A 14,092-nucleotide genomic window follows, 5' to 3' on the forward strand; every position below is an offset into this window, starting at 1 on the left:
AGAAGAAGAAGAAAAAGAAGAAGAAGATGATGATGATGATATGACATACAATGTAATTACAAAATTGTAGTAAAGTTGTATTATAATTGTATGTAAACTGTATTCTGTTATATATATATATATTTGAATATTGTATGAAATTTAAAAAATAGTTGTTTTGAAGCTTTAAAATCAAATTTGGGTTTTCAAAAATAGTTATTTGTTTGGATTGGGTGTTGTTGTAAATAATTGAGAATATTATTTGGAGTTTATATCTCAATTTTAAGTGTGTTTGGTGAAGATTAGACTTGATTTTGGCTGAATTTCAGATTGAAGAAGAAGAAGAAGAAGAAGAAGAAGAAGAAGAAGAAGAATTGTATGTAAATTGTATTCTGTTGTAGTTATATATTTTTTTTATTTGAATATTGTATAAAAGTTAAATAATAGTTGTATAATGTATGAATTATTGTATGAAATTTGTATGTAAGTTAAAAATAATATCTTTTTACATAAAGTTGTTGATATGTATCAAAATTATTTTAAGAGAGAAAATTTTGAAAGAAGAAGAAGAAGAAGAAGAAGAATACATGACATGCAGTATAATTACAAGATTATAGTAAAGTTGTATTATAATTGTATGTAAATTGTATTCTATTGTAGTTATATATATTTCTTTACTTGAATATTGAATGAAAGTTAAAAAATAGTCGTACAATGTATGAATCATTGTATGAAATTTGTATTTAAGTTAAAAATACTATCTTTTTACATAAAGTTGTTGATGCGTATCAAAATTATTTTAAGAGAGGAAGTTTTGATTGGAATTTCAGAGAGAAAGAAGAACACGCCACTTACAAAATATATACAAATCATATACGAAAAATATACAAAAGGCATATTGTATAAAAATTGTATTTAAGTTGTATGATGTTGTAATTGTATCTAACTGTGTAGAAATAATGTGTGAAAGTTCTAGATAAGTTGTATACTGTATAATTTGTTGTATGAAATTTTGTTTTTACTATGTATGTTGTTATAGATGTTCAAATTTGCATTAAATTTGTATCAGATTTGTTTTTAATCTGTATGTTGATGTACCATACATTGTTCTTTTCTCAATTGATTTATTAAGGAAAGAAAGGTAGAGAATGAATTTTAAATTGACTCATGTACACTAATTCATATTTGTTTGAAGTGAAAAACTTGAATATCGATGGGAACTGAATGATTTAGTGGAGGAATTTCGAGTTTCACATTAAAAGCGCCATCAACGCACTTCGAAAAAATTGAGTTTTATGTGAGATTTGAATTTTATGTGAGAAATTAACTAGGTAGCATAGATTCTTGTTGGAAATACTAATACAAAGTTGAATCTTAAGTTTGGAGGCAATTGAATTTAATTTGACTCATGGAGCTACATCAGCATGCTCAGAAGCATGTATTAACAAGAAAGTATAACTTTGATACCCTATATAGGGGTACTACAAAAATATACCACCTACCCTGTTGAACAAATTAAATCTAATAATTTTAGATTATTGTCGACATCGACACTTACTAGTGGTCCAGTAAATCAAGTACAATAAAAGTAGACAAGTATGAAGCATGATAATTAAAAAAACAAATATAGGTACATATACGATCCTCATCTTAATAGTAAATGTGATGTCTTCGAATATTGGTCATTTCCTCAAATAGAGTATATAATATTGCCTCCACGAGATAGTCATTACATCTCAAGTCAGGAAACTCATAGATACACTGGCTTCTTGCCAAATACTATGTAAGAGTTTGCTGAGGCGAGTGGCCCGAACCCATAGGAGTATATAATGAAGTTGCCGAGGCGAGCGGCTCGATCCTATAAGAGTGTGATACATGATACTGCCGAGGCGAACAGCCCGATCCCATAAGAATATGATATGTGATACTGCCGAGGTGAATGACCAGATCCCCTAAGAGTGCGTAACAATATCTTGCCGAGGCGAATGGCCCGATTTCATAAGAGTGTGTTACAATATCCTGCCGAGATGAACGGCCCGATCCCATAAGAGTGTGTTACAATATCTTGGCGAGGAGAATGGTCCTATCCCATAAGAGTGTGTTACAATATCCTGCCAATGCAAACAAATCGATCCCATAAGAATAAGAGTCTTTAACGAGTCCTTGACCCCACTTACAAATATATGTGTGAGTATGAAATTAAGGAAACTTTGTGATGAATAGTGCAGAAGAAATTCATAAGGGAGGTACAATTTCTACAGCTAATCAAGTAGCTCGTCAAGTATCTAAGATAGCGAGTCCATTACTCTACGCGACTCTTGTCTCAGGTCATAATACAAATCAAATCAATTTAACAGGCAAGGATAACTCAAGTAGTACAAAAAAAGCATGGGGTTACTCAAAGTCCACCCGGACATAGTCAGGAATTCTATCATACACACGGATACTCATCACCTCATACATGTGTAGCTCCCATAACATGTAGCACATAACAAGTATAACACCTACGAGGTAATTTTCCCCTCACAAGGTTAGATAGAAGACTTACCTTACTCCAAAATTCCATAACCGACTCCAACGCCTCTCTAACACTTAAAGTCGATGCCCATTGATCCGAAACTAGTCAAACAATGTGCAAACCAATAAAAATATACTCTAATACCCATAATTTAATAACTTATAACAATTCCCAACTCCGTTCGAAAAGCCAACAAAGTTAATCCTCGGGCCCACGTTCCTGGATTACGAAATATTTTGAAGATAACATTACCCATAACAACACGAACTCAAATATATAGTTTATTCCTAATTCCATGCCCAATTTCGTGGTAAAAATAAAAAAATACTAAATTCTAGGTTTTCTTCCAAATCCCACAATTTCTACGAATTTTCATGCTAATATCTGTATTCAACTCATGTATATAGCTTACAACAAGTGGGAATAAATTACCTTATGATAGATGATGAAAATCTCCTCTTCAAGAGCTCCAAAAATCGCCCAACCAAATGAAAAATGAAAGAAAATGAGCCAAATCCCGTATTAAATCAAATCTGCCCAGGTCCACTCTTCTTCACGATCGTGGAAAAAGCCTCACGATTGCGAATTCCAACTCTTCCTAGATGCCTAGATACTCTATGCGTTCGCTATGCCCAGCTGACCCTGCCATTCGAGTTCACACTCCACCCCTCTCATTTGCGAAGGCCTTCTACCTCACAGCCACCCCTTCCAGCCTCCTTCGCGTTCGGGATTAAGCCTTCGCATTCGTGGATTAGGACCAGGTCTTTCTCCGCATTCGGGTGAGCCTCCTCGCATTCACAAAGGCAAAAATAGGGGTCCTTCATTAGCCTTCTTCGCGATCGCAGGACAAGCTTCACAATCGCAAAGCACACCAACAAGATCAAAACGTCTAAACTTGGTCCGAAACCACCCCGAATCACACCCGAGAACCCCGGGACCCCATCCAATCACACCATTTCACTCCTTGAACTCATGGAGTGCGAATGACACTCAACCGAGATAACCCAGACGAGCAAGCCTGGTAGATTTCTTTCTACCTAACCTCATCCATGAATAAAGAGAGAATATATCTCATTAAGTAAACACTGAGGGGATTTCATTAACAACCCCAATTTCCATTTCCATAATTAACTCCATTTTTAAGTCTTAATATACAAGTGATTCAAATACATCATGACAATTGACTTTCCCAACACCAATACACAACCCATACTATGTCTACGGAACCTGTAATAGTTATATAAGAATACTATGATAGTACCGCCAACAAGGCCCCGGCTATACCTAAAACGCAATAACTAAGGAACAAAAGATACGTGACCCCAAATGAAGTGGGCTCACCAAATTAACTAGGAAGAGAGTGTACCACAATCACTGATCAATGCCACCTATTGTGGAACTACCTGCATATATTAAAGATGCAAAACCCCCAACAAAAAGGACATTAGTACAGTCGAATGGTACTAGTATATATGACAAAGCACCCTCTCAAAAGAACGAGCAATAATGCAGGAAATGAGAACCATAATTCAGTTAAAGCCTCAAATAATTACCTAATATCAAATTATGAATAAGATAAATTTTCAAGTAAATTTCAATATTTAAGTTGGGAAATATTTTAGTACCGATATACCAGTGTTCACAAATTTGATTATAATTTATTATACAGTCACCACCATGTGTGCGCCATGGCATACAATCACGATCTGATCGGTTTGGCCATATCATTCGAGACATCGCCCTTTTCTATCAATAATCCCATTTCATACTTATTTCACACCTTTTCATTCCATTGGCACTAGTGGTCACAATCGTAATATCAACTTTTTATTTGGCATGCTGGCCTTATTTTGTATTCATATTTCACGGTCACATTTTTCACTTTCAACATCATCATGGATATCCAACAACATGGCATGTCTATTCAACATATCAAGTACACATATAAAAAAAATACAATTTTAAACACATTGAGATTTCTTATACAATTCGGCATATTAACCTTCATTTGAACTCGACTTTATGTCGTAACATTTTTAATACACATCCCATTCTTCCAACAAATTTTCAAATGATAACAAAACATGACAAGATCATTCAAAATACATATTGAACATATATGTCTTTAGACACAAAGTTTATTCGGATTAATCGATTCATAATGAGGAACTCAGAACGTACCATGACATTATAGGGTTTAATTCTAAGAGAAGAGTTCAGCTAACATATGTCACTTGAGCTTCCTTAAACTCTAAAATGTTCCGGATATCTTAGCAACTTTGATCTATTTTGGAAATATAACAAATTGAGCCAACAATTAGGAAGATGATTATGGTTCAAGCCCATTTGAGCATTTTATCAAACACTAGGTGTGCATTAAGGTTTCAAGATCCTCCTATGGTGGATTCTATCATCCCACAACCCATTATCTACCATTTTTGCTCAAAAATCTTCCAATACCCTTTGATAACACATGCATGCAAGATGAACAACTCCCACACCCAAGAATTGCCTTACTAATTACCCGTTTTTAGTTATATTTCAAAATTATGAACTACGGTATGAAACCTTACCTATTAGATGAAGACCTTGTGAAATATTCAAGCCTTGAGCAAGAATTGATGAACAAAATGGATAGGTCTTTTCTTTCTCTCTCTCTCTCTCTAAGATACCCTTACCTCTCTGTAAAAATATCACATAAACCCTTAAAAATGACCCCCAAAGCCTTTTTATAAAAATGAGATTGGGTAAAATTTTCAAAACTTAAACTTGTCGAACTCGGGTTTGCGGTCGTAGAACGTACTACATAATCCATATGCGGCCCGCCAATTGGGCCTCGAAAATGATGCCCAATAACTGGACTTATCTGAACTAGTATGCACAATTCTACGGTCCGCGGACCTGTTCTGCGGCCGTAGACTATATCGCAGAATCACCATCCAGATTTCCTCATGCCAAGTTGGTGACAGAAATGCGGTTCGCGAGGTGCATATGCGGTCACATAAAGGACTGTAGAAACAACCTTCAAAAATGTAAATATTTTTTGCTCAGCTATGCGATGGATATGCAACCCACAACTTGACCGCAGAATCGCCCTCTCTTGCAAATCTTTTCATCAACTCCTCGACGTACTGTAAACTCAAAAAGTCTGTACCAAAATCTTGGCTCCACAAAATCTCGGGGAATTTCCATCAACTCCCCGAAGGATTTCTACAATCCTCAAACATATTAGCCTACCTTGGTGCCACGAAATCTTGGGTTTTAGGTAAAAGAAATTACGGCATCTTATAGTCTCACCCACTTAGGACCATTCAACCTCGAATGAGGGTAAGAATCCGCCTTTAGCATCCAATATGACTCTACTTTTTACTTCACACACCAGTCATACCAAATTTTTACTAACTCCCAAAATTTGCAAAAATTTCTCCATTATCCCCTGTAATCGGGCCTATCAACCTGTTAGAGAATCTCAAAAACCAATCCTAACAACATATACATAAACCATCAACGCAACATAACATGAAAACAATAACAATCGTGGTCTCATAAGCAATATATTACTAGAAAGGAACACCCTTAACATAGACTGTATCAGTGTTACATATTTCATAGAGGGTAAGCTCTTAACATTTTCATTGAACACAATTTAATAAATACATTGCCATTCAACTAATGGAGTTACTTTTATTCATCTCTTCCTCGGCCTCCCACGTGGCTTCTTCAAACTGCTGGTTCCGCCATAGCACTTTCACGGAGGTAATCTCTTTATTTCTCAACTTTCGAACCTTCCTATCAATAATGGAAATTGGAATTTCTTCCTAAGTCAATTATTCATTAACCTCAATAGCTCAACCGAAATAATGAGTGCGAGGCCTCCAACTACCTCTTTTAACATAGACACATGAAACAGAAGCACTAGGTGCACTAATGAGATTTCAAGTGGTAGTTCAATTTTTTTGTAAGCCACCTGAACAACTTTCTGAATAATTTTGTACGGTCTGTTATACCTCAGACTCGATTTCCCTTTCTTACTAATTCACATTTTACCCTTCATGGTTGATACCTTCAAGAATACCCAATCATCTTTTTTGAACTCCAAATCCCTATGTCAAACATCCTATTAGGACTGTTGATGGCTCTAAGCAGTTTTCAACCGCTCTTTAATAGTCTTAACCTTCTCCACAGCCTAATGCACGGGGTCTGGTCCTACCAATTCTGCTTCTCCAATCCCTAACCACCCAATGGAAAATCTATATCTCCTACAATGGAGTTCCATGCAACCTCACTATTTTGTTGATATGCGACTGACCATAATTGTTGGCCCAGGAACAGGTAAAGTTTTGAAGAATGACAAATGAACTCAGTCATGGACCAGGTCCATCATATGAAGCACATTCATGATTAACCTATACATGTGAGATGCACGTGAAGGAGATAAGTCCCATTGATCAAGCAGCAGTATCTCCTGATCTGATCGAAAAGGTTGCATGCTAGATAAGGGGAGAAAGTCTCCTTATATGAAGAGAACACAATCCGGATAAAGAGAGTGTTAGAGTTTGATATCATCAAGGACTCAACTACGATAGAAGATCAGAAATTTAATCCCAATCAAACTCTGATTTCTAACCTATTAAATAATAGCAATTGTTCTCTTTTACAGGGTGGCACAAACGCAGAAGTTAAACTAAATTGAAAGCAAAAAAGCAAGGCGATTTTGCAAGCAATTTATGTAAGATTTGAGTGTGCACTCTTGAAGCTACTTGAACTAGATAGAAGAACCAGTTCCATTGTATTTTTTCTTATTCTAGTTCAATTGTAGTAGGTGGTTCAAAGTTGCACCTTTTCAGCTTTCATAGAAGCAATCGCATTAGGTACTTTGAGAGTTCAAGTTATCTGCTAACTTGAAGTTGTCGCAATAGTTGAGGCTGTGTGCTACAACGAGATTAGAGTTAATCCTTAGGTTTACAAAGAATTTTGTAAATGCTGTTTTGGTTCAGTGATTTTAGTGGAAGTTTTGGAAAATCCTACTGAGTAGTAGGTCGTGGTTTTTTCACTTTTTGAGCCAGGTGTTTTCCACGTAAAATCTCCGTGTTCTTCATTATGTACTTTTAATTCTGCAAACACTAGAAGTTAGAACACCTAGAAGAACCTAGTTCTTCTAGATCGAAAATTAGGTACTACACAAATCACCCCCTCTTGTATGGTATTGATGCTTAAAGCAACAATTGGTATCAGAATGGGTTATCCTTGAAGGGGCTAACACCTTAGCAAGAGATCAACATAAGTGCACCACTTGGGAACTGGGAAGGGTAATCCACTGCCAGGCCTTCACTTTTCAATAGTCAGTACTATTCTTGGTGGAAGAACAGGATGAGGGATCACATCATAGGAGAAGACTACGAACTCGTGGACATAGTCACTGATGGTCCTCTAGCAACTACAAAGAAGAATGCTGAAAGAGTGGATGTGTCAAAGACAAGGGCTAACTACACTGCTGAAGACTTCAAGAAGTGGGAGAAAAATGCCAAGGCCAACAAATGGCTTGTGTGTTGACTAGGTCCAGATGAGTATAGTAGAATTCAAAGTTGTACTACTGCTAAGGAAATCTGGGACACCTTGCAAGTGGCTCATGAGGGAACACCTCAAGTGAAGAGGTCCAGAGGAACACTGTTGTACTCCCAGTATGAGAACTTCACCATGAAGGTAGGAGAAACCATCCAAGAGATGTATACAAGGTTCACCGCACAAACAAATGAACTTAAATCTCTTGGAAGGATTATTTTTGAAGAAGACAAAGTTGAGAAGATTTTGACAAGGGTTTTGATAGTCTCTTGGGAAAGCAAAATCACTTCTATTCAGGAATCAAAGAACATTGCTACCCTCAAGCTGGATGAACTAATTGGTAACCTCACTGCCTATGAACTAAGAAGGCAAACCATGAAAATGGATGTACCGAAGAAGGAAATAAGTTTGGCTCTCAAAATTGATGATGGTTCAAATCTTGAGGATGATGAAATGGATATGATCACGAGAAATTTAAAAAAGTACCTGATGAGAGGAAAGGGTTCTTCAAAAAGTACAACCTTCAACAAACCAAGGATTCCTGAGAAACAGACCAATGAGGGCTGCTACAAGTGTGGTAAGACGGATCACATGATCAAGAACTTCCCTCAATGGGAAATTGAGTGGAAGAAGTAAAGGGCTGAACGAAGGAGCAGAAAGAAGGAACAAGTTCAACCAAAAAGGAACAAAGGATCAACAAAGGCTATGGTTGCTGCCTAGGGAGAAACATCAGATGAGGACTCAGAAGATGAAGTTGGAGGTGAACAAGCTCTTATGCCCATTGGAGAATTAGATGATGAACAAGATGTCCAAGTGAAGGGAAGCAGCCAAATATGGACAATGGCTGCTCAAAACATATGACTGGAAGCAAGAACCAATTCCTTACACTTGAGGACTTAAAGGGAGGCAATGTCTCCTTTGGAAATAGGAAGAAAGGTGAGATCATTGGGATTGGAAATGTAGGTAAGATATACTCTCACTCTATTGAGAATGTCTACTTGATAGATGACTTGAAATATAGCCTGATCAGTGTGTCACAATTGTGTGACAGAGGTAACTTGTAGCATTCACCTCCACAAAATGCTTTGGGATTAACCTTACCACTAATAAGATTGTTTTGTAGGGAAAGAGAGTTAACAATATTTACATTGTAGATTTGTCCACTCTCTCAGAAAATGAACTAACTTGTCTAAGTGTGCTGGATAATGATCCCCTCCTATGGCACAAAAGACTTGGTCATGCCAATATGAATCAACTAAAGAAATTAGTCTCCAAGGACTTGGTGATAGGGTTACCTAACATCAAGTTCAAGGAATACAAGGTTTGTGAGGCCTGTGCAAGGGGGAAGAAGGTAAGATCATCCTTCAAAAGTAAGAAAATGGTAAGCACAACCAAGTTGTTGGAACTGGTCCATATGGATCTCTGTGGTCCAATGAGAACCATGGGCAGATGTGGAAAGAAATATGTAATGGTGCTTGTTGATGATTATTCTAGATTTACCTGGGTTCTATATCTAACTTCTAAAGATGAAGCATTTGACATGTTTACTGCATTTGTTAGAAAAACTTAGAAACAATTAGGAAATCAACTTGCATCCATTAGGTTTGATTATGGAACTGAATTTGAAAATGCTATGTTTGCTGAATTCTGTGATGAAAATGGTATAGATCATAATTTCCTTGCCCCTAGGACTCGTCAACAAAATGGAGTAGTCGAAAGAAAGAATAGGACTTTTGAAGACATGGCTAGGACTATGCTTCTTTCTAGTAAGTTGCCCCATAGCTTTTGGGCAGAGGCTGTAAACACTGCATGTTACATTATCAATAGATGCATGACTGGACCTCTTATAGAGAAGACTGCCTATGAGTTACTTAAAGGGAGAAAACCAAATATATCCCATCTTAGGGAATTTGGATGTAAGTGCTTTGTGCACAATAGTGGAAAGGACTCCCTAGGTAAGTTTGATCCCAACAGTGATGAGGGAGTATTCTTGGGAAATTCTTCACATAGAAAAGCATATAAAGTGTTCAATAAAAGAACTTTCTGTGTAGAAGAAAGTGTACATATAGTATTTGATGAAAGTAACATTCTTTCTGAGACATTAACATGAAGATAAAGCCATTGGGTTGGTAAAGGACTTGACTGAAGCCTCAACACAAGTCAAAGTGGCACCAAAAGAAAGAACAAGTGATGGAACCGGTTCTTCCATCCAGTGCAACCTGACAGGGGGAACTAACAAGGAGGAATTGAAATAAATCCCCTAAAAAAACATGGTCATGACCCTGTTCCTCAACAACAGATTATAGGAGAAACATCTAGCAGAAACTACTTGGTTGTGAAACCTCACAAGTATCAAAGTTCTCATCCAATTGATAACATTATAACTAATCCAACATCTGGAGTCAAAACTATATCACAATTAAAGAATTTGTGTGCTTTTGATGCCTTTTTATCTCTTATTGAGCCTAGAAATGTTGTTGAGACTTTGCAGGATGCAGATTGGTTGAATGAAATTCAAGATGAACTCAATCAGTTCGAGAGAAGTTAAGTTTCCAAGACCCAAGGACAGATCAGTTATTGGCACAAAATGGGTCTTCAGAAACAAATTTGATGAAGATGGAACTGTTACAAGAAACAAGGCATGACTAGTGGTCCAAGGTTATAGCCAAGAGGAAGGCATTAATTATGATGAGACTTTTTCTCCAGTCCAAGACTAGATGCAATAAGACTTCTCATAGCTTTTGTAGTACACATGGAATTCACTCTTCATCAGATGGATGTCAAAAGTGCCTTCCTAAATGGTTACCTAAAAGAAAAAGTGTTTGTAAAACAACCTCCAAGGTTTGAGAGCAAAGAATGTCCTGATCATGTGTACAAGTTAGACAAAGCTCTCTATGGACTCAAGCAGGACCTAAGAGCATGGTATGAATGACTGTTCAAATTCCTACTAGAGCATGGTTACAAAAGAGGTAAAATTGACAGTACCTTATTCTTAAGGGAAAAAGGTAAGGATCTCCTTGTGGTACAAATATATGTTGATGACATAATCTTTGGGGCCACCACTGATAAGCTAAGTAAGGACTTTGCAAAATTAACCGGGAGTGAGTTTGAAATGAGTATGATGTATAAGCTTAACTTCTTCTTAGGCTTGCAGATCAAACAAAGTCCTAATGGAACCATGATCCATCAACAGAAGTATGCAAAAGAGCTTATCAAAAAGTTTAAAATGGAAGAATCAAAAGAAATAGACACACCCATTGCAACTGCCACTAAATTAGACATTGATAAACCTGGTTCATCAGTTGATCAAAAGTTATACAGGGGTATGATTGGTTCACTCCTCTATCTTACTACCAGCAGACCTGACATTGTTTTTAGTGTAGGGCTTTGTGCCCGTTTTTAGGAAAATCCAAAGGAGTCTCACTTGAATGTTGTCAAGAGGATACTAACATATCTGAAAGGAACCACTGATCTGTGTCTTTGGTACCCCAAAGGTAGTAATTTCAATCTAGTAGGATATACTGATGCTGATTATGCAGGTTTCCTAGTTGATAGGAAAAGCACCTCAGGTATGGCATACTTCCTTGGTTCATGTCTTGTGGGCTACTAAAAAGCAAAATTCAGTGGCCTTATCCACTACTGAAGCTGAGTATGTTGCTGCTGCCTCTTGTTGTGCTCAATTTTGGCATTGTAGTTAGTTGCATTCTTATATTCTATGATAACACTAGTCCTATAAGTATGACAAAGAACTATGTTCATCATAAGAGGACTAAGCACATAGAGGTTAGGCACCACTTCTTAAGAGATAACTTTGAGAAATGTTTGATCTCCATAGAATTCTGTGCTAATGATAAGCAAATTGCTGACATCTTTACTAAAGCACTAAGTAGAGAAAACTTTGAGAGGAACAGGTTAGAATTAGGGATGATTAAGTCACCTAATAGGTCCAACTTAGATTGCACAATGAATATATATATATATATATATCTATTTGGCTAGGAAAACTAACTGTGTTTAAATATCTAGATTAGTTTTTACTCAGCTTCATACTTTAATTAGTATACTCCTGTGCCATGTGTTTATATGATTCACTAATCTCTTGCAAAATTTTTCTCTATTATGGCATTTGAGGCATGTTCAAGAGAGTTCAAAATGAAGAACCTGGTTCATCAGTATGATTTCATATGAAAGTTTAGGTATGTTTTCTATACTCTGCACAATTAGAAAGACTAATAATTCAATCATGAGCAGAAGTCCTATACTTCTCAAATTCCTAGAAAATTATATCTGTTAAGCATTGAACTAGTTTCGTCCATCTAGAACTCTACACTGTAAATTTTGCCTAATGTCTAGGGAAGCCAAATCTATCATTAAAAGTCTGGAATTTCAGTTTGATTAGACTTCTAATTGACCTATGAAAAAGCTGTCGTTACCTATTTATTATCTAATTCTCTTTTAAATACACATCACTTCTCCATCCTTCATCATAATTCCAAAACCGTCAAAAATACTTCTTCACTTCCAATTGCCCTCCTCTCCAAAATTCCCAAATTCTTTCAAGAAATCAACAACCATGTCTAACCCACAAGATCATCCTGGAACCCCTCCACCACCTTCTCCCTCAAATTCATCCTCATCTACTCCACCTAGTGAATCTCCAAAACCTAGGTTTCGAAAGCAGAAAATGCTTGCACGAAAAGCCGTAGCATCTGAGGCTCTGAGCAAGGTTTTAAACAAAAGGTTGAAAGCTAGCCAAGTGAAAGAAAGCCCAGCTCAAAATTCTGATTCTAGCTCTGAGACTGAATCGTTTCAATCCGCGACTAAGGGAGATGGACATGGGTCTTTTGACTTTGAGAAGACTCAAGAATTCCCTACTGAGGTAAGTTCATCTATTATTGAAAACATAGAAACTAGGTTTGTTCTGGTTGGACCCAGTAGGGATGTTAAGCTAGCTGAGACGAGTAGGAGTGGAGGTAAAAAGAAGTCTGCAAAAGAAAAAGAGAGAGAGGGTGCATATGGTGAAGAAAGGGGAAATGAGAAGGGAGTAGTTCTTTCTATATGTGGGGTTGCACAAGAGAGGTTAGAAGAGAGTGGCATGTAGTCAGGGGGAAGTGGGTCTGGGGAGCCTGCTAAGGGGTTGGTTCATCTGAGCAAAAAGAGAGATGAACTGGTTTCATCTACTGAAGAGATCCTAGCTGGTCTACTGAGAAAGATTGGGGCAAGTTATGACCCAAAGAAATGCAAAGCTACAACACCAAAAGCCCCAAATGTTCCCAAGCCATCCAAGAAAACAAAAGCCTCATCCCAAACACCTAGTGGCTCTTCAGCGCCTAGGGGTAGAGCTACAAGAAGCATGGTAAAACAAAGTGAAGCAGATCTACAAAAGTCTTTAGAAGAAAGCAAGAAAAAGAAAATAGACAAAGGAAAAGGAAAGATTGCAGAATCCTCAGTGGCTATTGAGGAAGAGGAGATGGAACTGATCCATCAGGAAATGGGTACATCAGTGAATGTTCCAACACCCAAGCCTAAGAAACCCAAGACTTCCTCCACGAAGTCTTCCTCTGTGCCTGTAGCTTCTGAACCCTCACTAGCCAAGAGGACAATATATGCAGTGAAAGCTAAACAAGCAAAAGTTTCAGATGATGAAGAGTGGAGTGGAGAAGAAGAAGAAGAGGAATCTGAGAAGGAACAGGACAAGTTTGTCATCTTTGGCAGGAGAAAAATTCTGAAAGGTAGATTGTTGAAGGACCTGGTGGAACCAGAGATGATGAGGTTGGTTGACTCTTTAACTGCTCAAGGTTGGAAGGACATGGTCCTTCAGATGGACGGGAGACTAGCCAGAAATGAACTAATTGAGTTCATGGCTAATGTTGTTGATAAGGATGGGGTTGTCACTAGCTTGGTGAAGGGAGTATTGATACCCAATTTTTCCTATGTATCTTTATATAAAATACTTTCAAAATAGCATGTACATGCACATATAAGCATGCCCCAAGAGTTTTGGTATTTTTTCTAAATCTTTAAGATTTTTGA

At 37.2% G+C, this 14,092-nt stretch overlaps 1 protein-coding gene across 1 annotated transcript; it reads left to right on the forward strand.

The window, feature by feature from the left end:
• The first annotated feature begins 12,632 nt into the window (after nt 1-12,632).
• On the forward strand, nt 12,633-14,024 carry LOC138874930 (uncharacterized). The gene is made up of 2 exons (XM_070153730.1): nt 12,633-13,152; nt 13,246-14,024. The coding sequence occupies exons 1-2, from the start codon at nt 12,633-12,635 to the stop codon at nt 14,022-14,024; spliced, it is 1,299 nt and encodes a 432-aa protein (XP_070009831.1).
• Nucleotides 14,025-14,092: the final 68 nt, after the last annotated feature.

This window comes from Nicotiana sylvestris, chromosome 8 (genome assembly GCF_000393655.2).
Source record: "Nicotiana sylvestris chromosome 8, ASM39365v2, whole genome shotgun sequence".
Lineage (NCBI taxonomy): Eukaryota > Viridiplantae > Streptophyta > Magnoliopsida > Solanales > Solanaceae > Nicotiana > Nicotiana sylvestris.

Coding starts and splice junctions, on each gene's coding strand:
- LOC138874930 (XM_070153730.1), top strand. CDS start 12,633: ATGTCTAACCCACAAGATCATCCTGGAACCCCTCCACCACCTTCTCCC. Junction 13,153..13,245: donor AGAGAGGTTAGAAGAGAGTG/GCATGTAGTCAG, acceptor CATCTACTGAAG/AGATCCTAGCTGGTCTACTG.